At 38.3% G+C, this 27,826-nt stretch overlaps 1 protein-coding gene across 1 annotated transcript in view; it reads left to right on the forward strand.

Moving 5' to 3' along the window:
- Positions 1–6,748: 6,748 nt before the first annotated feature.
- Positions 6,749–27,826, forward strand: part of LOC134383153 (cytochrome P450 4X1-like) — a 48,732-nt gene continuing 27,654 nt past the window's right edge. Inside the window, exons 1-6 of the mRNA XM_063103980.1 lie at positions 6,749–6,925; positions 22,033–22,174; positions 23,259–23,303; positions 24,650–24,777; positions 26,451–26,578; positions 26,664–26,818. Of these exons, the coding sequence (XP_062960050.1) occupies positions 6,749–6,925; positions 22,033–22,174; positions 23,259–23,303; positions 24,650–24,777; positions 26,451–26,578; positions 26,664–26,818 (775 nt within the window). The remainder of the gene's footprint in view (positions 6,926–22,032; positions 22,175–23,258; positions 23,304–24,649; positions 24,778–26,450; positions 26,579–26,663; positions 26,819–27,826) is intronic.

The following is a 27,826-nucleotide window of genomic DNA, read 5'->3' on the forward strand; positions in this document are numbered from 1 at the left end:
AGAACATACATTGGAGAAAAGGAAAGTCTCTTCAGTAAATGGTGCTGGGAAAATTGAAGATCCATATGAAGAATGTTGAAAATAAACCCCTCTCTCTCACCATATACCAAAATCAACTCAAATGTATTACAGTCTTAAATGTAAGACCCAAAACTATAAAACTTCTAGATGAAAACACTGGGGAAATGCTTGGACATAGGACAGGGCAAAGATTTTATGAATAAGACTTCTGAAGCACAGGCAACAAAAGCAAAAATAAACAAATGGGATTATACCAAACTAAAATCTTCTGCACAGCAAAGAAAACAATTAGCAGAGCAAAGAGACAACCTGCAAAATGGGAGAAAATATTTGCAAATTGTGCCTCAGACAAGCAATTAATATCCAGAATACATAAGGAACTCAGACAACTCAATAGTAAAAAAACAAACCATCTGATTTAAAAATGAGCAAAGATGCTGAACAGACACTTCTCAGAAGTTTTCCAGAAGTTATGTGATGTGTGATATGATGACAGAGTTGGATGCAGAAGCAGATAGAAAAATCCAGCTGTCTTCTATTAAGCCAGACATTAAAGAGGTTTGCAAAATGTAAAACAATGCCACTCTTTTCACTAAATATTTCTGTTTTGAAAAATATAGTTATTTTTCATGAAAAATGTATCACATATTAGCATATGTAACATTTATTGTTATGTTTAATCAATTGAAAAATATTTTTTAAAAAAAGACACACAAATGGCCTACAGGTATATGAAAAAATGCTCAACACGACAAATCATCAGATAAATGCAAATTAAAACCACAATCAGATATCATCTGACCTTAGTTAGAATGGCTATTATCAAAAAATCCAGAAAATAACAAATACTGGTGAGGATGCAGAGAAAGGGCACCTCTTATACATTGTTGGTAGGAATGTAATTTAGTACAGAAAACCATATGGAGGTTTCTAAAAAAAACCATAAAACTACCAGAATATCAAGCAATCCCACTGCAGGGAACATACCCAAAGGAATGGAAATCCATAAGTCAAAGTATACCCACACTCTCATGTTTTCTACAGCTCTATTCACACTAGCCAAGATTTGGAACCAACTTCAATGTCCAGCAAAAGATGATTGGATAAAGAAAATGTGGTATATATACACAATGGAATACTACTGAGCCATAAAAAAGAGTGAAATTCTACCATGTGCAGCAACATGAATGGGCTTGGAGAATACTATGTCAAGTGATGTTCACCAGGCACAGAAAGAGAAATACCTCATGTTCTCACTTATATCTAGAAGCTAAAAAAGTTGATCTCACAAAAGTAGGAAGTAGAATATTGGTTACTATATTCTACTAGTAAGGGGATAGGGAGGCAGAGCTAGGGAGAAAGTGATCAATGGACACAAAATTGTAGAGAGATAGGAAGAACATGGCCTTGTGTTCTTTAGCAGTAGAGGGAGACTACAGTCTACAGATTACTGTATAACTTCAGGTAGCTAGTTGAGAGGATGTTGAACGTTCCCAACAACAACCCAAATGTTTGAAGTGATGGATATGCTAAATACACTAATATGACCATTGCACACTGAATAAATGTACCCCCATATCATGTTGTACTCCATAGATACAATTTGATGAGTTTATTAAGAAAAAATAAAAATTAAAAAGAAAAAATTTTTTTTCAGAGACAGAAGTAGATTAAAGGTTACCAGAAACTGGGGGGGAAGGAATAATGAGAAGTTATTGGTTAATGGATACAGAGTTTACGTTTAGGATGAGGAAGGAGTTCCAGAAATAGATAGTGGTAGTGGGTTTTTAAAAAAATTTTATTTTATTTTGTCAATATACAATGTGGTTGATTATTGTGGCCCATTACCAAAACCTCACTCCCTCATCCCTCTCCCCCCTCCCTCCCAACACCTCATATGTGTTCACTTGTCATAACAACTTCAAAGAATTGTGATTGTTGTGTCTTCTTCCATCCCCCCCACCCCAGTTTAATGTGTATGTATTTATTTATTTTTAGCTCCCACAAATAAGTGAGAACATGTGATATTTCTCTTTCTGTGCCTAACTTGTTTCACTTAATATAATTCTCTCTAGGTCCGTCCATGTCATTGCAAATGGCAGTATTTCATTCTTTTTTATAGCTGAGTAGTATTCCATTGTGTAGATATACCACATTTTCCACATCCACTCATCCGATGATGGACATTTGGGCTGGTTCCAACTCTTGGCTATTGTAAAGAGTGCTGCGATGAACATTGGAGACCAGGTATACCTTCGACTTGATGATTTCCGTTCCTCTGGGTATATTCCCAGCAGTGGGATAGCTGGGTCGTATGGTAGATCTATCTGCAATTGTTTGAGGAACCTCCATACCATTTTCCATAGAGGCTGCACCATTTTGCAGTCCCACCAGCAACGTATGAGAGTTCATTTTTCTCCACAACCTCGCCAGCATTTATCATTCACAGTCTTTTGGATATTAGCCATCCTAATTGTAGTGAGATGGTACCTCAGTGTGGGTTTGATTTGCATTTCGATAGTGGTAGTGATTATACAGGATCATGAATGTAACTAATTTCACACAATTACATGCTTTAACATGCTTAAAATGGCAATTCTTATGTTATATACGTTTTACCACAATAAAAAAATGAGGAAAAAAATGAAGTACCCTGAAATTAAAAAACAAAAAACAAATTAAAATAAGACAAGTTAAAAAAAAATATGTACACACATACACACACACACACACACACACACACACACACACACACACACACAGTCACCCAGTTCTGCCATCCTAAATATACCAAAGAGCAAAACAAATCTGTGTGGAATTAGCTTGAGTTAGGTAGCTGGGGTATAATGGGAGTAAAAAGGAATAAGATAATTGAACCTTTATACTTTCTTTTCTTCTATTAAAGGAAAAATTACCTTCATGGCTATGTACTTAAAGTAAAACAAATTTCTTTCCTTGTTAAAATAAAAAAAATCTCTTCCCCATTCTGGCCTCTCTGTCCCACTGCAGTCCCCCAGTCCAGGCCACCATCATATCTTATCTGAATATTGCAATAGCATTAGAACTGGTCTCCCTAGTTTCAGTTTCACCGCTCCCCCACCCCAATTTATTCTCATAAATATTAAAATTTCAGGTCTGGAGTTAGACTGCCTGGATTCAAATCCTGACCCCATTTCTCAGTCACTGATGTCCTTGGGCGTTTCACAATCTCTCTGTGTCTCAGTCTCCATATGTGTAAAATGAGGATTAAATAAATTACCACATGTAAATCACTTAGAATAGTTCTTGGCACTAAGTACACAATGATAAGTATTTACTGCCATTGCTATCTTCCAGATAACTTTCAGAGTGATCTACTGTCTAACGATTCCCATGGCCTAAAGTAAAGTTTGAACTCCTTAACTGGAGTTTGGCCTACTAAGTTCTCATGATCTGACTTTTGCTCTACATGCGGTATTAGCACCCACACTGCCCTCTGAGATTTAAAGGTCTAGCCATGCTGAACAGCTCCCACAATCCAGTTGGCTCAGGCCATTTCATGCTCTGTTCACACATTTGTCCACCTAAAGGATACCTTCTGACATTTTAAGGCATAGCTCCACTAGACTCTACACCACATGAAGGCAGGGCCTGTCTATTTTGCTTAACACTGCATCCCCAGTACTCAACCCAATGTGTGGCATGAGTTCAGTGCTCAGTAAATATGCACTCAATAAATGAATGAATGGATGAAAGCATCTCTTCAACTATGAAACTTTTTCAGCATTTGTTCCTCACCTAGCTAGGGTTCATTACTCTCTCCTTTGCCTGCTATGCAAATCAGCATCACTTTATATTATGGCTACCTTAAGAGTATATCAGTTCATCTCCCCACTATACTCTGAGGTGTCAGCATGTACCTAGCACAAGGTCTGGGACACAGTCAACGTTCAGCACATGTTTACTAACTGAGCAAATGAGCAAAGCAGAGAGCACTGAGTTTCTGGAATCCCATGTGGAGGACTGCAATGCTATCCTGAGATCCATCTCTACAAACTGCCAGATTTTTAACCATCTAGTTCCATATTTCAAAATACTTTATGTAGCAAAATTCATTTATTATTCGGTAATAATATATTTCCACATTTTAATGGATCAAAGATATGTGTTGCCATACTGAGTTATAATTTCAGTCAAAAGTTACCTTGCCCTGCCTAATTTGTAGACAAATGCATGGTTTTCTGTGCAGTATTAAGGCAGCTCCCTGATGCCCTTCACTTCTTGTCTTTTGAGTCTGACATGGAAAGGGTCATCAGGTGAGCACTGGGAGAGGTGCAGGACTCCTCCCAGGCATCTCGTGGGACTCGTTGCTATCTAGAGGCACCACTACCTGTGCGGCTGGGGCTCTTTAAGCACCTCCAATCCTCTGTACTGTAGCCAAGAAAATGCAATTCAGTGGACATTTGAGGAGGAATGCCAAGACAACAATGGAGTCACTGCTCTGCTTTTGGTCTCCAAAATAGGATTTTTGAGTTGTATCAAGTATTGAAAGCCAAAATAATGATTTTAAAAATTCCTTATTTCACATTAGCATGCCTTGTTGGAATAGATTATAGATCTCAATCAGGGATAGAGAGAACACAGGCAGTAACATAAGGAATGTTTCTACCCCATGAAATGGTGGTTGTGGGGAAAGCCCGCCTCTTGCAGCCTGGTGGACTAAAGCAAGAAGTGGCAGAAGTTGGGAAGCCAGTGGTCAGGAGAGTACCTGACTTTTCCCGTCTAGGCTAAAATCCTGGGAGTGCGGTTTTGGATAGATTGAAGGTAAAGTTGAGAGCACTGGGGATTTTGGCTTGCTTCCTTTTGAGAGGAACCAGAGTGAAAACAGCAGTTAAATGGAGAGAAGTCCTGAGCTAACACCTTTGAGCCTCTCTTAGGTTCCTGTGTATAGTACAAAAAGTCCCCACATTCCTTTTTTATCCACAGAAAGTCATGGAATGGTGCTGGATGGGGACACGTTGGCCTAGAACAGAGGGGTTACTGAATGGACTGCAAAAGACTCAGAGGGTTTCACACCACCAGCAAGAGTCTGGATTGGAGTGGGCCAGCAAGGCAGTACCCAGGCTCTGACCCTCCCAAGAGAACTAACCAGAAGTTCATCAACCACATCTTACTATTCCTGAGTCAGCACAAAGAACCCAGGGGCCAGGACAGGCTAGATGTCACAAAGCTGAGACTAGCCAGAATCCTGAGGGCCGGGGATGGTTCTAAGGTCTTCAGCCCGGTCACCGTGCAGGTACAGGAGGGCACCACATGCCCACCATGACTTGGGGAAAGATCAGGGCCCAGTGGAAGAATCTGAAAAACTAAAATACTACAAGTTACCCAGAAGAAACTGAGTAAACAAGAAAATTCTGAGACACTGTCAAATAACAAGATCTGGTTGAGGAATAAGGGCAGACAGGAGGTGGGAAGGTCTAGGGAGGAAGGAGCTGAAACATTTGCTGTGTGTGGCGTTATGGAATATGTGAGGGGCCAATACTTGGTCTAGATGAAGTCACCACCCCTGGAGTCTGTCTTAACACCTGACCTGCTAAATAAAATTTGACTCCAGAGACTGAGGTCAGGACTCCAGCCAGGTGGCTTGGGGGGAGGGGACTGACAGGGAGGAGAATAGGGAATTGCAGCAGAGATTGGGTTTATTGTTCAGGGATATAAATCCAACACCTGACATGTGCCTGTCTTAGCATAAATAAGTGAATAAATGAATGAATTGTGGGCAATAACTATAAAGAAAGCTGAGAGCAGCAATTTGGGAAGTCAGGCCTGTCAGATCTTAGTTCACCACCTGATAGGTAATAAATTCTAAAAACTCATTCATTTAAAATTATTTTACTGTATTTTACTATATTATCTGTGCTCTTTAGGTCATTTATGTCTCTTGTATCCAAGTCTGGCTTCACAGATGTGGGACCTGAGCCATCACTCAGGGTCCTGAAATCAGAAAGGCATATGCTTGGTTTAACGCACTGCTGTCCTCATTTTCAAATTGTCAATAAATTTTTAATTCCACATTTTCATTTTGCACTGGGATCTGTAAATTATATAGCAGGCCCTGATTGCAGGTTATGGTGGAAATACTATGTAATGGTATGCTACTATGCATCTGTTCCCTATTCAGTGTCCAGTGCCCTGGTACTGGCAACTTGAGATAGCCCATGGTGGACGTAGGTATATCTTGTAAAACATCTACCAGCACACCGTTGGGCAGGCCACACTGTATAAGTATAATGATCATACTCCTCCCCCCACCCAAGCCCCTGAGGGTTTTGATAGAATTCCAGAGCTGGAAAGGTCTTTTTGCATAGAAGTTTATGATTTATTTATGACAAAGAAGAAAAGCAATGGCCTCAGCTTTGGCATTATTTCAAAAATCTAAATTCAGCTCTTCCGTGATTACGAACTGTCACGCTTCACATATGACACTCCAGGCGGGTATAAGAAGTCTGCCTGAGTGAAGGGGGGCAGCAGTTGACGAGGGGTGGAAATCCAGGACCGCGCGCCTGCCTCCTCTTGCCCGGCCTGAGCCGCCCCTCCCTCTGCTCCTCCTCCTCCCCCAGGAACAGGGAGCTTCGTGGAGGGCTCAGCGAGGCTGTAGGCTGGGTGACCCCCGCCAGCTCTGGGCTAGAGACAGCGCACCCTCGCCCCGACCGCCAGAGACCGCGCGCATCCGGCGCTGCGCACAGCGATGGAGTCCTCGTGGCTGGAGGCGCACTGGACGCGGCCCTTTTACCTGGCGTTCGTGTTCGGCCTGGCCCTGGGGCTGCTGCAGGCCATCAAGCTCTACCTGCAGAGGCAGCGGCTGCTGCGGGACCTGCGCGCCTTCCCCGCGCCCCCCACCCACTGGTTCCACGGGCACCAGAAGGTAGATGGAAGGAGGGGCGGAGGAGGAGGCTGCAGAGGAGACCGGCGGGCTGAGAGGCGGCTGCTTCCTTCCCTGCGTCCCGAGCCTCCCTCCTGCACAGACCTACCGGGCCCACCCAGCCCAGCAGCTTCACATCACTCTAGAGACTCGCTGTCCCGCAGCCCTACAGGGAAAGGGCTCTTTAGTGAGGGAGGAAGCTTTGGGGACAGGGAGGAAACTGTTTAAATAGCCTGGATGTTGGAAAAGAAAGCGAGGTGTAACTCAGGTCTGTTTCTAATTGCTTCACCAATCTCTTACATTTATGGGCTGCATTGTAAAAAGCCTCCACATGTATTGCTTAAAAAATAGTATGTCATTCTACATAATACTTCTTAATAATACGTTTTAATTTTTAATAATACTTTTTTATTTTTTTGAAAATATGCAAAATCGAACACAGCAGTTGGCACCACCCTTAGTCCATTCTAACCAGAGAAAACTTGCTTTTCCTAAGGTTCTCATGAAGTGGGGAGCAGCCCCAGCTAACCACTCAAGAAATATCGATTGACTGAAATTTGTAAAGTAGAGGGAGACGGTTACATTTGGGTCTCTCCTGTTCTCTAGATCCACTCCCACCCCAGGTTCATTTTTTTATTCATGCAACCAACTTTGAGTGGCAGTTGTGTGATAGGTACCAGGATTACAAAGAGAAAGATGGGTCCCAGCCTTCAAAGGACCCAAGGCAGGTGCACACTTAGGCCACAAAGAGAAAATGAAAATGCAGGGTAATGAGTGCTTCGATAGAGGCCTGTGGGCAAGAGAATCTTGGAGGAAAGTATATATTTCAGTCCAGGATAGGAAAGAAGTTGGGAAGGGCTGAGCAGAATCTTACAGGGAGGGTGTTCCCGTTCTTGCTGCACTTTCTAGTCCTTCTTCCCTAAAGCAGCCACTTTCAGTTTTTTTATCTATATCTCCTGGTATTTAAATTTTTACTTGTAAAATAATATTACTGTATTGCATTTATTACTTTAATAATTTTAGACATCCCGCTATGAACTTCTCTATGACAGGTCATCACTTACAGTTCACCTTCCACTATGCCAATGTAGTTACATTGTATTTTTTTGGTTAAATAGAAAAATTAGTATTTATATTATTTTGATTATGTAAATCTTATTTACTGCTGATCTAAATGGTCCCCTTTGATTTTGTTCCTTTTCTCATACAGCTTTCCTCCCAGCCCCCTGGTGTTAAATTCCTCCTTTTCTCATCTGCTTAGTTTTTCAATATCTATCACTATTTTTCAACATACTTTAATAGATGTGTCAAACACATCTCAGTAATATTTTTAAATATTCAAAAATACCAAATAATAAATCTATCCATATACTTTTCTGGAGGCATTTTTTCCACAGACCTCTCCTCCTGTTCCAGTCTGGACTGGTTACTCTTTAGGCCTGGTACACAGATGTTCCATGAGTTCCCATTGATGCTGGCCTGCATCATTTCTCCTGTCTCCTGGATAATACTAGGTCTTCTTCTGTTTCTGATTTATTTAATTATTTTACGTGCAGTTTCTTGGGAATAAGAGAAGGAATGTCAGGTGAATTTTTTGAGCTCCTGAATGGCTGTAAATTTATTCTGATTTCAAACTTTGAATGATAGTTTGGCTGGGTGTAGAATTCTGCTTTGGAAATTGTTTAATCTCAGAATTTTGAAAACATTGTTTCATTGTCTATAACTTTTGGGATGGCTGTTGAAAATTTGGATACATTTCTTATTCTGTTTTGTTGTATTTATTTAAGGTGTACAGCATGAAGTTTTGATATACTTATCTTCATATACATATACATAATGAAGTGATTTCTACAGCCAAGCAAATTTACATATCTATCATCTCATATAGCTACCTTTCTTTTTTCCTTTCCTTTTTTTTCTCCCCCTGTGGTAAGAGTGAATAAAATCTACTCTCTTGGCAAACTCTATATAACATTATTAAATACAGTACTTAAGTTGTACCTTAGATCTCTAGACTTACTCATCCTATATAACTTCAACTTTGTACACTTTGACCTACTTCTGCCTATTCCTTCCCCTCTGCCACCTGCCCCTCCTCCAAGATTTTAGTCTCTGTTTCTATGTATTCAATTTTTTTTAAGACTCCACGTGTAAGTGAGATTACGTGGTATTTCTTTCCTATGTTTGGCTTATTTCACTTGGCATAATATACTACATGTTCATCTGTTGTCACAAATGGCAACTTTTTAGCCTGAATAATATTTTATATATAATGTTCTATATCTAATAACATATATCCCACAATTTTTTATCCATTTTTCTGCTGATGGACAGTTAGGATGATTTCACATCTTGGCTCTTGTAAATAATACTGCAATAAACATGGAGGTGTAGATATCTTAACAGGGTGGTGATTTCCTTTACTTTGGATATATATCCAGAAGAGGGTTATATGGTAGTTCTATTTTTAATTTTTTCTGGGTTGTATGGTAGTTTTATTTTTAATTTTTTGAGCAATGTCCATATTGTTTTCCATGATGGCTGCACCAATTTACATTCCCACTAACAGTGTACAAGGGTTCTCTTTTCTCCATACCTTAGCCAACACTTCTTATTTCTTATCTTTTTGATAAAAGCCACCCTGATAAGTATGAGATGATATCTCATTGTGGTTTTGACCTACATTTCCCTGTTGATTAGTGATGTTGACCACCTTTTCATATACCTGTTGGCCATTAGTGTGTCTTCTTTGGAGAAATATCTATTCAGGTCCTTTGTCCATTTTTTAATTAGGTTATTTGTTTTTTTGCTACAGAGTTGTATGAGTTCCTTATATTTTTTGGATATTTAACCCTTATCAGATATACAAGGATACTTCAAAAAGTTTGTGGAAAAATAGAATTAAAAGAAAATATAAATCTTTCCATGAACTTTTTGAAGACCCCCTCATGTGGTTTGCAGTTATTTTCTCCTAATCTGGAGGCTGCCTTTTCATTCTGTTGATTATTTCCTTTGCTCTAAAGAAGTTTTTCGGTATGACATAATTCCACTTTTTAATTTTTGCTTTTATTTCCTGTGCTTTGGGTGTCCTGATCCTAACTCTTCATCCTTAGGATGTGTCCTTTTTCTCTCCCTCTTTGTAGAGTTTTAAGGTCTTCTCTTTGCATCTGGTGTTCTGAAATTTAATTATGATGTGCCTAGGTGTGACACTTTTTCATTTATTGTGCCTGACACTTGGTAGGCAATCTTTTCAATGTGGAAACTCATGTTCATGAGTTTTTTTATGTTTAACTTTTGTCTTAATTTAGGTTTCCCCAGAATAAGACTGTGAGACAAGGATTCAAAAGCAAGTAGTTTATTTTGGAGATGGCACCAGGAAACTTAGGTAGAAGATTGGGCAATGAGATAGAAATGGAAGGACAGACAACAGGGTTGTTCTCAAGCAAGTAACTACTATGGATAATGAGTATAATCCCATTGGGGGACTCTATTAGCCAGTGTATATTCCTTAGAGTTATCCCTCCTGAAGAATAAGGGAACTGGGGTATTTTTAAACCAGCTCCTGTCAGTCATTAGTGTAAGGCTGCTCCTGGAGGGTGGGGGGTGAGGTAGGTGTTAAATCCCCAGCATTTCTGGCCTGTTATGCAGGCAGCAAAGCAGGCTCCAGTGGCCAGGGAAAGTCCTCAGGTTAATAAATGCAGGTGCAGGTTATGTTGTGCACTAAAGTGGTAAGGATGGAGAGTTATAGACAATCCCCCAACAGTGAACACCACAATTTCTTTGATATTTCCTTCTCTTTTCCTTCCACCTTTCAATTTTTCTCTTCTCTCTTTCTGGGACCCCTATTGGGTGGATATTGGACCTACTGGATTGAACCCCTATATTTAAAAAATCTTTGCCATTTGGTTTTATCTTCCTATAATTTCTACTGAAAACATGTTTTAAAAAAATCTGGCTGTCATAATTTTAATTTCCAAGAGTTCTGTCTTATTCTCCATTTGTTGTTACATCAATTGCCTTATGATGCATAAAAACACCACACTAAAACTTAGTTGCTTAAGACAACAACATTTATTTAGCCCATGCTTCTGTGGGTCGGCAGTTCAGGCTGGGCTAGGCTATGAGGTTTTGCGGTTCTGGGCTAGGATCAGTTGACTTTGGCTGGGCACCTGCAGTTAGCTGCTGGGTTAAGTAAAGGTTGGCTGCCATTTCAAGTGCTTTGGTTCTCTTCCACCTGTTCCATTTTCTTTCAGCAGACTAGCTGGCAAGCCTTGCCTAGCTCACATAGTGTCAGGTCCCAAGAGTAGGAAGAGGGCAAGCCTCAAAATGCAAGTGCTATTGAGTGGGGCACTAAGGATGTTTGGAAGTCTTGCGCACATGGTGAGAACTTTCGTGGAGAGCGTCCTGATAGCAAACCTGTTGGATGACCTGAGATATGTATCTTTCTTCTGTTTGTTAGGGAAGATTCTGCCTTTCTTCTACTTAGGAAGATGCCAGGTGACTGCTGGCATTCTGGGAGCAGGGAAAGAAAGGGAGCTAGAAAGTCTAATCACGTGTTAGGCAATCCTTCACTTAATCCCCTATTTTTAGTCCAGTGCCTCACACTTACCCTCACAATGCTTGGGGTTTTTTTAGTCCCAAAGCCGCCTGGTTTAGTTTCTCTAGAAGATTAACCTCTGATCTCTTGTGAAACTTAAGGGATTGTTGCATGGGAAGAGGGAAGAGACCTGGGGTTGAACCAGCTCTTTCTTTAAACTACCGCCTCTTTAAGTTACTGCTCTATATGTTAACATTTTTTTCATTCAACCCAATTGACTTTTTCTAAACTTCTCATTCTCAACTTCCATTTACTCTGTTTCTCACCAGAGTTTGATTTCCATCCTCATGCCTTCCAGAATCTGGAATTAAGAAGGAGCAGTCAGTCAGGAGTAGGAAAAACTGAAAGTGGTCCAACAAATCTGTTCTACCAACTACTGAGAGTGATGGGTTAAAGCAATGCTTCTCAAGCCATCTGTGGTGAAAAACCAGTTTATCTCCAATCTGGTGTAGACTTTTACACTGATGAAAAATAGTAAGAAATTACAATAATGTCAGGTTGCTACAAAATTTTCTAAACACTTATGCTCAATTTCTGTAATTATCTCATTATGGACTGGTCTGTGGATCATGCTTTGAGTAGTACTGTGTTAAGTCTTCCACTCTGATTGTGAATTTATTTATTCTTTTAGTTCTAATGTTCACTTTTGCTTTATCAATTTTGGAGCTATAGTATATTGTACATACATCTTTTAAATTATGATATCTTCTTGGTAGACTAACCCTTTTTACTTATAAAATGTCCTTGTTTATATCTAGTAAGATTTCTTGCCTTATAGTTTACTTTTTCTGATACTTTAGCAGATTTCTTTTGCTAGTATTTAATGGCATATTTTTTCCATCCTTTATTTTTAAACTTGTTGAGTCTTTATATTTAGATGTGTCTTCTGTCAGTAGTATATAGTTATTTAATACAGTCTGAAAATTTTTGTCTTCTACTTGAAATAATTAGCCTATTTAGATGTTATGTAATTACTGGTGTATCATTGATTGTTCAGAGGATAAACCTGTTGAGTATTTGAAAAGAACTAAAACCATGTCTGGCAGGCAGTAAGTGCTATATAAGTGTTTGTTAAATGAAACCTAAGTTCTACCAGTAGACTGTGACCACTACAATGTCAGGCAGAAACCTGTCTTAGCTCCATGCCCTCAGTACCTGGTATTCTGTATCTTCCTTGTTTCTGTTCTGTCTATGCTCTTCAGTTTGGCTTTCGGTCACATACCAGTCCATTGTTAAAACAAATCCCATTCTTCACTGAAACCAATGCTATATTCTATCATCGGGTAAATGAATTGCTTCATTGTAGTTTTTAACAATTTTATTGAGATATAATTTATACATCATACAATACACCCTTTTAAAAAGTCCAATTAAATTATTTTTAGTATATTCACAGAGTTATGCAACCATAACTGCAGTCAATTTTAGGACATTTTTCTCACCTCAAAAAAAAAAAAACCACACATGTGAAAACCTATATCCTCTAGCTATCACTACATAAGTCCCCCTCCCCTTACCCCACCCATAGGCAATCATTAATCTACTTTCTGTCTCTAAAATTTGCCTGTTCTGCATATTTCATGTAAATGGAATCAACATGTTTTTTTGTGACTGACATCTTTCATTTAGCACAAAGTTTTCAAGGTTCATCCATACCGCAGCATGTGTTAGTACTTCATTCCTTTTTTATGGCTAAATAATATTCCACCTTATGCCACTTTTTCTTTTTCCATTCATCACTTGATGGACATTTGGGTTGTTTCCACTTTTTGACTGTCAGGAAAAATATGAATATTTGTGAGCAAGCTTTTGTATGGGCATTTGGTTTTATTACTCTAGGAAATTTGTGTGTGAGTGGGTGTGTATACATACACACATACCTAGGAGTGGAATTGCTGGGTTAAATGATAACTTTATGTTTCACTTTTTGAGGATCTGCCAGACTGTTTTTCTAAGTGACAACTATTTTACATTCCCGCCAGCAGTGTATGAAGTCTCCAATTCTCTACATGCTTTTCAATTCTTGTTATTATCTGCCTTTTTTTATTACAGCCACCCTAGTAGATATAAAGTGTTATCTCATTGTGGTTTTGATTTGTATTTTCCTGATGGCTAATGATATTGAACATTTTTTCATGTTGGCCACTTGTATATCTTCTTTGGAAAAATGTCTATCCAGATCACTTGCCTACTCGTAATTTTTTTTCATGTATTCTAGTTATGAGTATTTCATGTATGCTAGATACAGATATATGATTTTCAAATATATTCTCACAACCTGTGACTTGTGTTTTCACTTTCTCGGTAGTGTCATTTGGAGCACAAAAGTTTTTAATTTTAATGAAGTCCAATTTATCTATTTTTTCTTTTGTGTTTTTCACTGTTGCCGTCATATCTCAGAAACTGTTGTCAAATCCTATGTTTTCTTCTAAGAGTTTTGTAGTTTTAGCTCTTACATTTAGGTCTTTGATCAATTTTGTGTTACTTTTTGTATATTTTGTGGGGTAGTGATCCAACTTCATTGTTTTGCCTGTGGATATGCAGTTGTCCCAGTACCATTTGTTGAAAAGACTATTCTGTCCCCATTGAATCATTTTGGCACCCTTGTCAAAATCAATTGACCATAAACATGAAGGTCTGTTTCTGAATTTTCAATTCTGTTCCATTGACCTATATGTTTATTGTTATGCCAGTACCACACTGCTTTAATTACTGTTGCTTTGTGGTAAGCTTTGAAATCAGGAAGTGTGAATCCTCCTACTTTGTTCTTTTTCAAAATTATTTTAGCCATTCTGGATCCTTGAGTTTGTATGTGAATTTCAGGATCAACCTGCCAATTTCTACAAAGAAGTCAGCTGGGATTCTCATAGGAATTTCACTGAAACTATAGTTTAATTTGAGGAGTACTGCTCTCTTAACAATATTAAGTCTTTCAATCCATGAACATGGGATGTCTTTCCATTTATTTAAGTCTCCTCTAACTTTTTTTAACAATGTTTTGTAGTTTTAAGAGTATAAGTTTTGCATTTTTTTTTTTTTTTTTGGTTAAATTATTCCTGAGTGTTTTATTCTTTCTGGTACTATTGTGTTTTAATTTTATTACTGATTATTTATTGCATTCATAGTGTTTTATAGCCCATATTCTCTCTTCATTGTCATTAAATTATTTTTCATATTTTAGACAGGCCACTATAGATTTGAGATGGTTGACATATCAAGCTAACATTACCAACCCTGCCCATTTACCCAGGTCAGGTTCCTTTTCACAATGCACCACTCAGAAAGTCACAAGAAAAGGATGGAACTATTTTACACAGATAGTAACATTTTAAGTATACTCATAACATCCCAAAAGGAAAAGGTGTGTGGTGGGAAAGGTCCCTATAAGACAGGAAATTTCATTTCTTGCTCTCTTCTAGTCACACTGGTCTTCTCACTATTCCTGAAACGTAACAATCATATTCTTCCCTGAGAACTTTGAACAGGATCATCTATGGTTAGAATGCTCTCCCTGCACTTTATTCAGGCTATTGAGCAAATGTTATCTCCTGAGAGAGGCCTGCCCAGACCACTCAAACTAAAATAGGCCTCCAGTACTCTCTATTCCCTAATGCTGTTTTTATTATCTTGGCATTCATTACTCTCTGACACCATATTGTGTACTCTTTAGCTTGTTGGTTTATTATCTACCTGCAACTAATATAAAATCTGTGAGGGGAATGTCCTTGTTCACAACTATAAACCCAGTGCTTGTACAGTTTCTGGTGTACTGTAATTGCTCAATAAACATTTCCTGAATGCACAAACATATTAAGTGCTAAATAAATTCATTTATTCAAAGATCTATTGACTGTATAGAATAGGCCATGTGGTTTGCTATTTTTTTAGTAAGTCAATGAATCCCAGCCAGTATGTGAGACCTACAATGTATGCACAGGGGGGTGTGTATGTGCGTGTGTGCGTGTGTGCGTGCGTGTGTGTGTGTGTGTGTGTGTGTGTGTGTGTGCTTGGATGCAATGCAGGAAAAACCTGTGTAGCTACATAGCAAAGCACTTGGGCTCCAGAGTTAAACCTAAATTTGAGTCCTTGCTACTGGTTGCCAGCTTTACAATCTTTGAAAGATTATTTAACTTAGTCTCTAAGGCTCAATTTCTTCATCTGTAAAACGGGAATTGTAATTGTATCTGCTTCATAGGGTTCCTGATGTAAATATTAAATAACATAAAACATGGAAAGCACTAAGCAGCACCTAAATCACAGCAGTGCTTAATAAATATTAGCTATTACTGTCATGGGGGGCACTATGCATTTTCTGAACATTTCTGAATAATGTTTCCAAAATATGTGTAGTACCTATTTCCCAATGTATTTAGATGCTGCTATGGGGATGAAGAAGTATAAATTAACTTATATATATTACAGAATTCACAATAGCTTTCTGTCCTTTTTGTTTAGTTGGGAGTCACTAAAAGTGTGACCAAATATTTTCATGTAGCTGGGGGTGTCCATGACAATTTTTGACCTAAACAATCAATCCTTATATTAGGATATAATTTCCATGAGGGAAAAGACCTCACCTTTCTTATATTTCTATTTATTTTTTGTTGTAAAAAGTTGATTGTACATATTTTGGGGTAGAGAGTTGAATATGTGATGCTCAAATCAGGATAATTAGTATATTCAACTTTATATGATGTAATCATTTTTCTTGTCCCTTTATCAATTCCTCCCTTACCCCCTACTCTATCTCCCACCTTTCCCATTTCTGGTAACCTCAGTTCTGTTCTCTCCTTTGGAAAGTTCAATGTATTATTGTGATTGTTGTATCTTTCTTTCTTTATCAGCTCCCACTTATGAGTGAAGATACGCAGTATTTCCCTTTCTGTGCATGGCTTATTTCATTTAATATGATTTTCTTAATTTCATCCATGTTGCCACAAATGGCAGTATTTCATTCTTTTTTATGGCAGAGTGCTATTCCATAGTGTATATATACCACATTTTCCTTATCCACTTGTCTGACGATGGACATTTAGGTTGCTTTCAAGTCTTAGCTGTTGTAAATAGAGCTGCGATAAACATGGGGATGGAGGTATCCCTTTGACCTCATGATTTCCATTCCTTTGGGTTTATTTTCAGCAGTGGAATTGCTAGATTGTATGGCAGTTCTATCTGTAGTTGTTTGAGGCATCTCCATACCATTTTCCATAATGGCTGCACCAATTTACTGTCCCACCAACAGTGTAGGAGGGTTCCCTTTTCTCCGCACCTTCACCAGCATTTGTTATTCTCTGTCACTTTGCTAACAGCCAGTCTAACTGGGGTGAGATGATATCTCAGTGTGGTTTTGATTTCCATTTCCCTGATGCTGAATGAAGTTAAGCATTTTATCATGGGTCTATTGGCCATTTGTATATCTATCTTCCTTTGAGAAATGCCTATTTAGCTCCTTTGCTCATTTTTTAATCGGGTCATTTTTTTTTTTTTACTAAGTTGTTTTAATTCCTTGTATATTCTGGATACGAACCCTTTGTCAGATGAATAGTTTGCATATATTTTCTCCCACTCTGTAGGTTGTCTTTTCACTCTGTTAATTATTTCTTTTGCTGTGCAGAATGTTTTAGTTTGATATAATCCCATTTGTTTATTTTTCCTTTAGTTGCCTGTGCTTCTTGGGTCATATTTTTAATGTCTGCCCATTCTTACTTCCTTAACTGTTTTTCCTATGATTTCTTTTAAGAGTTTTATAGTTTCAGGTTTTACATTTAAGTCTTCAATCCATTTTGAGTTGATTTTGGTATATGGTAAGAGGTACAGGTCTACTTTCATTCTCCTACATGTGAATGTCCAGTATTCCTAGCACCATTTATTGAAGAGGCAGCCTTTTCCACAATGTAGGTTCTTGGTGCCCTCATAGAAGATCAGTTGGCTGTAAGTTTGTGGGCTGATTTCTGGGCTCTCTATTCTATTCCATTGGTTCAAGTGTCTGTTTTTATGACAGTACCATGCTGTTTTGGCTACTATAGCTTTGTAGTATAGTTTGAAGCCAGGGAGTGTTATGCCTCCATCTTTATTTTTTTTGCTCTGGACTGCTTTGGCTATTTTTTGTTGTTGCATGTGAATGTTAGGGTTTTTTTTTCTATTTCCGTGAAGAATATAACTGGTATTTTGATGGAGATTGCATTTAATCTGTAGATCACTTTGGGTAGTATAGACATTTTCACAATGTTAATTCTTCCAATCCAAGAGCATGGAATATCTTTCCATCTTTTTGTGTCCTCTTTAATTTCCTTCAACAGTGATTTATAGTTCTTATTACAGAGATCTTTCACCTCCTTGGTTAAATTTATTTTTAGGTAATTTTTGTGTATGGCTATTGTAAATGGGCTAGCTTTCTTGATTTCTTTTTCTGTTACTCTGTTGTCAGAGTATAAAAACACTACTAATATTTGAGTGTTGGTTTTGTATCCTACAACTTTACTGAAAGTTGTCATTTATCAACTTTTAAGAGTTTTTTTGTAGAGGATTTAGGATTTTCTATATGTAGGATTATGTCATATGCAAACAGGGACAATTTCACTTCATCTTTTTCAATCTGGATTCCCTTTCTTTTCTTTTATTAATTATGCATATTTATGGGGTATAAAGCTGACTGTCACCACCTGTGCCCAAGATGTTATGATCAAATTAATCCTACCAGCATGCCCATTACCACAAATTGCAATTATTTTACATGCTCCCCATCCAAACTTCCAAATCTTCCTGCCCCTGCTCCCCTAACCCGTACCCACCAGAAACCCTGGGTATGTTCTATCCCTCTGCAAGTCCAACACACCACTGTGGTCTTTCTTTCCTTTCTTCTTTTTCTCTTAGCTTCCACTTATGAGTGAAGACATGTGGTATTTTTCCCTCTGTGCCTGGCTTATTTCGCTTAACAGATTTTCTCCAAGTTCATTCATGTTGCTGAGAATGACAGAATTTCATTCTTCTTTTTTTTATGGCTGAGTAGTATTCCATAGTGTATATATACCACATTTTCCTTATCCAGTCATCCATTGATGGACATTTGGGTTGGTTCCATATCTTGGCTATTGTAAATAGAGCAGCTATGAACAAGAGACTGCAGGTATCCCTTCAACATGATGATTTCCATTCCTTCAGGTGTATACTAGAAGTGGGATTGCTGGATCGTATGGTAGATCTATCTGTAGTTGTTTGAGAAACTTCCATACTGTTTTTCATAGTGGCTGTACTAATTTACAGTCTTCTCTTGCCTGACTGCTTGGGCTAGTACTTCTAATACTATATTAAATAGGAGTGGTGAGAGTGGGCATCCTTGTTGTGTTCCTGTTCTCAAGGGAAAACCCTTCAGCTTTTCCCTATTCAGGATGATATTGGCAGTGGGTTTTCATATATGGCTTTTATTGTGTTGAGATACTTTCTTTCTGTACCCAATTTGCTGAGTTTTTACCATGAAATGGTGAATTTTGTCAAATGCTTTTTCTTCATCTATTGAAATAATCATATGGTTTTTGCCCTTGAGTTTGTTGATGTGGTGTATCACACTTACTGACTTGCGTATGTTGATCTATCCTTGAATCCCTGAGATGAATCCCACTTGATCATGGTGTATATTTTTTTTGATGTGTTGCTGTATTCTATTTGGTTATATTTTATTGAGGATTTTTGTGCCTACGTTCGTCAAAGATATTAGCCTATAGTTTTGTTGTTGTTGTTGTTGTATCTTTGTCTGGTTCTGGTATCGGGGTGATGCTGGTACCATAAAATGAGTTTGGGAGAATGGCCTCTGTTTCAATATTTCTGAATAGTTTAAATAGAATTTGTGTTAATTCTTCTTTAAAGGTTTGGTAGGATTCAGCAGTAAAGCCATCCAGTCCTGGGCTTTTCTTTGTTGGGAGACTGCTGATTACTGAGTCAATCTCATTGCTTGTTATTGGTCTGTTTAGGTTTTCTATTTCTTCTTGGTTGAGTATTGGTAGTTTGTATGTGTCAATAAATTTATCCACTTCCTCCAGGTTTTCAAATTTGTTGGCATACAGTTGTTTATGATAGTAGTCTCTATTAATTCTTTGTATTTCTGTGGTATTGATTATAACATCTCCTTTTTCATTTTTGTTTTTTGGGTCTTCTTTTTTTAGTTAGCATATTTTGTTTATGTTCTCAAAAACCAACTTTTTGTTTTGTTGATCTTTTGGGGGGTTTCTATTTCATTTAGTTCTCCTCTTATCTTAAATATTTCTTTCCGTCTACTAATTTTGGGGTTGAATATTTCTTATTTTCTGGTTCTTTGGGGTGTAGCATTAGGTTGTTTATTTGAAATCTCTCTATTCTTTTGATGTAAGAGTTTATTGCAATAAACTTCCCTCATAGTACTGCCTTTGCAGCATTCCACAGGTTTTGGCATGATGTGTCTTTATTTTCATTAGTTTCAAGAAATTTTGTGATTTCCTGTTTAATTTCTTCTTGGACCCATATATCATTCAGGAGCATTTTTTAAAATATAACAAGGATATGTACACTTATTTGTTCATATACGGATACATAAGCTGAATAACAGATGAATAACAAAATACTCTGTAGAAAGTAGGGCTTCTAATTTTCACAAAAACTGGAGATGTAAAACTTATTAAAATTTGCATATTTTATTTTATAGTCTCTGCAGTTATTTGAAATAACTATCTAAAGTCTTCCAAAAGCATGCAAATGTTAAATTAATTTCAACAGAGGAAGATGAATAGTTTTCAAAGGCAAATCAATCTCTAAACAAATCAAGTCCACTTAATAAAAAGAAATCAAGAACAGAAACTAGATATCTAAGTTTAGCAACATAAATTGCATAGAAAATCAATAAAACAGAATATAAGCACAAGGGTACTTCAAAAAGTTCATGGAAAAATAGAATTGAATGATACTGGAAATATTTCCATGAGCTTTTTTTGTTTGTTTAAATTTTTGCTTTAAAAAAGAAAAGACTACGATCGTAGAAAACATGTTCTCTGACCACAATAACAGAAGGAAGTTTAGAAAACTCACAAATGTGTGGAAATTAAACACTCTCCTAAACGAACAATGGGTAAAAAGAAAAATCACAGGGAAAATAGAGAGTACTTTGAGATAAAGATCAAAGTGCAACATATCAAAATTTATTGGATTCAGAGCACATGCAGTGCTTAGATGAAAATTTGTTCTTGTAAATACCTATATTAAACACAAGAAAAATCTCAAATCAGTAATATAAACTTCTACTTTAAGAAAATAGAAAACGTAGAGCAAACTAAACCAAAAGCAAATATCGGTAGGACATAACAAAGATTACAGCAGAAATATGTGAAATAGAGAATTAAAAAACGATACAGAAAATCAACAAAACCATAAGTTGATTCTTTAAAAATATCAACAAAATTTGTAAACCTTTATCTAGACAGACCAAAAAAAAGGAGAGAAGATTGAAATTACTAAAATCAGAAATAACACAGGTGTATCATTACATTGTCACTATGGCTTTTAGTGGTGGTAAGAATTAGTTTCTTTCTCTTTCTCATTTGCATTTTTGTTCTACCAGTGGGTTTTGTTCTTTCTTATGTATTTGTGGTAGTGATTATCGTTTTTCAGATTCCAGATGCAGGACTCCCTTGAGGATTTTTGTAGCGTTGTTCATGTGGTGGTGAACTCCCACAGTTTTTGTCTGGAAGATACACTACTTTTCCCTCATTTCTGAAGAATAGCCTTGCTGGATACAGTATTCTCGGCTGGCAGTTTTTTTCTTTTAGTATTTTGAATATATCATCCCATTTTGTTCTGGCCTATATTTCTGGCCCTATTTCTTCTGGACTATAGAGTTTCTGTTGAGAAGTCTGCTCTTAGTCTGATAGGGGCTCCCTTATAGGTGACTTGACACTTTTGTATCTTTTAAGATTCTCTCTGTATAAATGGGCCTTCTACTGTTGTAGGGGAAAATAATTAGATTTTCCTCATAGATAGAATAGGCAGGATTTAGAAAGAAGCAATTACTACTAAGTCGTGAGAAAGAATCAATGACCAATGATTAGAGAGAGAAACAGGGAGAAGGAACGGTGAGCTGGATGGTGGGTCATGTCCAATTGACTAACTGCCTCCACATAGAAAAGACATCTCTTTTGGCCTGCAAACCCCACTCCTCATCTAAGTGTGTGATATTGGCAGGTAACAGTGTGACTCAGCAAACTTCACACTGTATTGGTAAAATAGCTCACAGTATATGTCATTCCACAGTGACTTGGTCTGGGGGCATAACATATACCTCTATTGAGAAGGTAAATACAGTATCCTTGTTTAGAAAATTATCCCCCAAGCTTAGAAATCTCTAAGAAAGTATGTTCACTCACTTCCAGAAAAGGGGTCAGGCTCCTCTGTCTGTGCAACCTTATCGAGACCCTGAACTCATATTGTATCTGTAAGAGGAGACATTCCAGCCTGGCTGGTTCTCTAATTTTCTTTACTTTTTTCACTGCAGTTTCTTCAGGAAGATAAAATGGAGAAGCTTGAGGAAGTTGTTGAAAAATATCCTTATGCCTTCCCTTGCTGGGTTGGGCCCTTTAATGCATTTTTCTTTATCTACGACCCAGACTATGCAAAGACATTTCTGAGCCGAACAGGTAAGGAAAGGGGCAAATCTCAGGGAACTAATCCTCCTAGGAGTGAAATGCAAAAGACCCAGAATTCTGAAGCAAAGATTAGTGTTAGGCCTTTAAGAGACACTGGAGCACGCATGGCAAGGTGACAGGTTTCCTACCTGTACCGAAGGGGATTCCCATGCCCTCCCCTGTCCCTTGTCTAGTTCAGAACTCCATGGGTCCTCTGAAGTCAGTGTACCTTAAAGCCCAGCTGGCATTACCCGACTTGCCAGGGGCTTCCTTTGGCTCTCTTGGTTTTGTGACTTCAGCATCAGCAACACACCCCACACCCACCTCCTGTCTCGAGCACAAGCCTTCAGGGGAAATCAGAAGTAGCTCTGCCTCTGTGACTTCAGTATGTAAACCCTAGTGCTAAATCATCAATTTACCAGTAAACCTCTTGACTGTGATCCAAATTTTAGTTTTCTTTTCTGCGTATTTCTCAACTATGTACACTTCTGGGGCAGTGGTCATCTACTTCCCTACCCAATCCATTGTGGATTATCTCAACACAGCACCAAACGTCTAGTTTTTGTTTTGTCAACTTTGTAAAATGAGGGTCTCATATTCAAATCTTCTTTCCTGTGTCATTGTATCCGTCATCCTCAATAAAACCTAATAAAAGGAAATGACCTTTACCCGAACATCTCCATGTTTCCCAGTCCCCCTGGTCTGATATGTCTCATGGTCACCTCCTAAGGACAAGAGCTGTTAAACACCTCCATGTTAGGCTTTATAAGAAAACCAAGAGGCATTCATGCTCCAGTATTCGGTGTCTGCAGCCCCTGCTCTAATAGTTAATTTGCCTTTGAAAAAGTATATATGTGGTCCCAACTCCTGTTCTGGAAACTTTGCAACCAGCCGGCAATCTGTTTCTGTGGGAGGAAATGTAAACAAGGGAAGAATCTGGGTTTGTGTACCCAAGAATTGCGGGGAGTGAGCCCTGGGCTCCCTTTTGCTCACTATTTGAGGGCAGTGCAGCCGAATGAAGAAAACCTTCACTGACTAACTGGTTTTGAAGGCTCTCTCTAATGCTGTCTATTGTTTCCTCTGCTTGACTCTGCAGATCCCAAGTCCCAGTACGTGTACAAGTTCTTAATTCCGGGTATTGGTATGTATTTGCGAATGAGAGCTGTAACCCACTCTTGCTTGAAGTCCTCTTTTCATAGTAGACTATGCCTGAGAAACTCAAATCTAAATCCAAGAGCATTAAAAGTGGGGTAGAATGATTCTGAAAGTTATCTAAGGGGAAGGTCAAAGGGGAGCCCTCAGGTCAACACAACACAACCTGTGAGAAAGTCTCCTCATCCATTTCTCTCCTAAAGCCTGGCCATACCTATTCTTTTCTTTTTTTTTTAACTTTTCTTCGTTCTTGTTTCCTTGGATTTTTTCTTCTTTTTGGAATTCCTTTAATTCCATATGCAAATCAGTAAAATTATGCTCTAAAATACAGTTTGGCAATATTTTGTGAGCAGATAAATTAAGCAGCTCTTTAATCATAATAATTGGTATTTGTATTAGGAAAGGAAGGAATTAAATGAAAGAATAGAGCCTTTAATTCAGAACCATTTAGATTTGGATCCTACTCCCCACCCCCACTGACTAGATTAATGTAATCGTGGGGAAGTCATTTAATCTCTCTATGCCTCAGTTTCCTCATCTTTGAAAATGAGGGTGAGAGTCACACTGCTGGGCTAATGAGGGATTAAATGACACATATTTTCAGCACTTATATAATGGCCAGCACTGCACCAGCTCTAGATGATGCACCAGAGCCTGGCATGTTGTAAGCACTCAGAGAATGTTGTCAGTTATGTATTAATAAGCTTTAAAGTTCTTTTAAAGTCAAATCCTTAATGACTATTCTGGGAATAGAAGATAGTGATGCATTAGCCTTCATCAGTGTTTCCACTTTGTATCATACAGAGACCAGGGGTCGAGGAGAGAATATCTGGGGACAGAGTGAACACTCTTGTCTAGTTCACAGTATATTTTATGGATTGGTTGGGAGTGGGGAGGAGATGAATTTATTTGTTGTGCTTTTACTGTAAGCAGGGGAGTAGGTTGGGTATCTTAAGTATGAATCCTCATTTCATCTGCACAGCAACACAGTGAAGTAGGTTTTTACTGTCATGCTTCATTGTTGAAAAAACCAAGCCTCAGGTAGGTTAAGTAACTCGCTCAATTACTGCATAGGTAGTAACTGGTGATTTCAGGATTAGCACTCTCATATTAACTGGCTTTGAAACTTTGACTTTAAAACTCTTCCTCATCATGTTAAATACATCCATCCCAGATATAAGCATCAAAACTCACCTCCATGATAACATATGATATTCCACTGTTTCACAACTACCTGTGGGTCACAGTCACTCCATGCTGTCTGTGTTCCTCATCTCCTCTTCTTCATCTCAACTAATAAAATGGCATGAATGTCTGTGTCTTTTATTTCTCAAGGAAAGGGACTATTGAGTCTAGAAGGGCCCAAGTGGTTCCAGCACCGTCGCCTAGTAACTCCTGCCTTCCATTTTAACATCCTGAAAACATATGTCAAGGTGATGGCCCAGTCTGTGAACATGATGCTGGTAAGTGAAGGGGGAAAGTGCTCCAGTGCATTGCAAAATGCTTCCAGCAGGGGCTGCAGTAGGCATTTAGTGGGTAGTGAAACTCAAAAGTCAATGATTTCTAGAAATTAATCGGTGTACAAGTATTTATTGAGCAATAGGTGGTCTATGTAAGCCTTTCTTATGTTATTTGGGTAATACCAACAACAACAACAACAAAAACGATCACGTCCTTTGTCTTAGGTATATTTTGAGATGCTAAGGCAGTAAACCAAGAACCAAGTTGTGTGATTCAGACAGGAAGTGCTATAGGTGGCAGGTAAGGAAGCCAGCATCAGATTCAGAGAAGACTCAGATTTAACATGAAATATGAGCTGGAATTGAGTATGTAGATAATATGGATGAGAGGATCTAGGCAGAGTGAGTCAGCATGAACAAAGGTTTGGAGGTTGGAATGGACTTGCCTAATGCCCAAGCACAGGATAAGTGTCTATATCAAGGTTGCAGAGGTGTTTCCTCTTGTAGGTGGTGGAGGATCACTAGGAGCTGACCTGCACCTTCCAAAGGGACAGGAGGACATTGTAGAGGAAAATTCCTGTGGTCTAGAGACAGCAAGACACAGGCTAGAGAAGAAGGGAGTCCTGTTCTGCCTCTGGTGCTGTTCAGCTTTCAGCACAATCTCAGATTTGCCTGTGGTTGTATTTGAGTTTATCTCCATTTCTAGCAGTCACTTCTGTCTCCTCATTTCTTAGTCCCACATTTTCCTGAGATTCCTCTCACGTTTCTACCCCATGCTGAAGTGTGCCTCAAGCTCTGAACCTCTACCTTGCACTCAGTTCTTACAAGCTCACCATTTGTACTCAGTAGAACTTGCATAATTCTGCTGAAATTTATCTGACTGAAACAATTGACACTTCAACAGAAGTTTTAAAACTCTCCTTGCCTTTTATTCAAGGTCTCCAATTCTTTAGCACCTCGTTTATGCCTGTAGGTGCTCAACAAATGTAGGTTGAACTGAACTAAATTTTATTTGTATTTTTACACAAAGAATGCTTATTATGACAAATATATTTTCAACTTGGGACTTTGTGACAGTTTTAAAAAGGCAGGCAAAGCATTTCAGGCAGTGCTAGGAGGTCTCTTTTTATGGGGAAGTCGAGTGGGCACAGGCTGCGCTTGGCTGGGAGCCAGCTCCCTGCAGCCACTCCTCTCCACAGCTTCCCTCTGTCCCCCACTTCTGAATTTAAAATGTTTTTGAATATGTTCCAAGTTTACTTTAAGTGCAGTTATAGTGGTTGAGAGTAGTGGTGACGTTTCTAGCAAGTTGGGGATTGAAGATGGAGGAAGCCCTGGTGAAACCTTTATAATCATGGGTCTTGTATCAGAGATTGTCTGTTTTATTAAATTGTGGTCTGTCTGAAAGCAGAGCTATGGTAATAATTAAAAGGGCACAGATCCTCACCTCAGCCATTTACTAGAAATGCAGTTTGCTCCCTGCTCTTTCTCACTCAGCTGTGTACATGTTCCCCTTCTGCATGCCCAGAGTAAGCATGAGGCTTATTTATTCACAAGACCTTTGGTTCCTGCTGGGTCGGGGTTGTCTCCCTTAGATCATAAGGGCAGGGCCAGGGTAGGCCGCCAGATAAATGCAGCTTGATGATGATGACGATGTTGATCTTGACCTCCTGCGCCAGGATAAGTGGGAGAAGATCTGCAGCACTAAGGACACAACCGTAGATGTTTTTGAGCACATCAACTTGATGGCCTTGGACACAATCATGAAATGTGCTTTCAGCCACGAGACCAACTGCCAGATAAACAGGTCAGTGACAGGAAAGAAAAAGAGCTATTTGCTTCCCATTGTTTAAGTTATTTATTAACACATTGTCCCAACTTTCCTCTTCTAGCACCCATAATCCTTATATAAAAGCAACGTTTGAAATGGGCAAAATCATCTTTTACCGGGTGTACAGTTTCTTGCATCACAATGACATAATGTTCAGACTCAGCTCTAAGGGCCGCCGCTTCCATGAGTTAATCCAAGTGCTGCACCAGTACACAGGTATTTCGTGGATTTGGGTTGCCCAAGTCCATACATTGTTGTGATTGTATTGAGTCTACCTACAGGGATAAGCTTCAATGTGAAAGGAGAAAGAATGCTTGTTCTTCATGGAGTTTTTACATGGACACTGCTCAAATGAAATGCAACTTGATTCATTTAGAACCTTTTGCTACATCAATAGTAGTAGTTATTCTTATCAGGAATTTTCTACATTTTGTGTAATTTGTATTGTGTGCAATTATTATTAATACAAACATAACAAGAAAGCATTTAAGATTTCAAAACATACATGGCATATGGATTTCTGCTCAGCGATTGCAGTAATGACAAGCTACAAACATTCATGCAACATAGGAATGAACAGAGGAACACAGTAGACATGGACATGCATTCAAAAGAAGTTTGACTAAAAAATAGTTTTAGCAAAACATAAACATAAAAATTGAAACAAATTAAGCTTTTTGAGCAATTCAACATTACTTTTCATGAACTCCATAACAGAGAATACTTTTTAAAATTTTATTTTTGATTGATAGATAATAATTGTACATATTTAAGTGGTGATATTTCAGTACATGTATACACTGTGGTATTTCAATGCATGTGTACATTACATAATGATCAAATTAAGGTAATTAGCATACTCATCACCTCAAACATTTCTCATTTTTTGTGTGAGATGGGAACATTCAAAATCCTTCTAGCTGTCTTGAGATGCACAATACCTTCTTGTTGACTATAGCCACCCTACTGTGTAATAGTACACCAGAACTCATTTTTCCTTATTGTAATTTTGTACTGTCGACCAACCTCTTCCTAGTTTTTTCTATTGAGTTATTTGAGTTCCTTATTTATTCTGCATATTAACCCCTTGTAAGATGTACAGTTTGCAAATATTTCCCCCTATTCTGTAGGTTGTATTTTGATGCTGTTGTTTCCTTTGTTATGAACAAGATTTTTTGTTTGATATAATCCCATTTCTCTATTTTTGCTTTTGATGCCTATGCT

The sequence above is a fragment of the Cynocephalus volans genome, chromosome 8 (genome assembly GCF_027409185.1).
Source record: "Cynocephalus volans isolate mCynVol1 chromosome 8, mCynVol1.pri, whole genome shotgun sequence".
NCBI classification, from domain to species: Eukaryota; Metazoa; Chordata; class Mammalia; order Dermoptera; family Cynocephalidae; genus Cynocephalus; species Cynocephalus volans.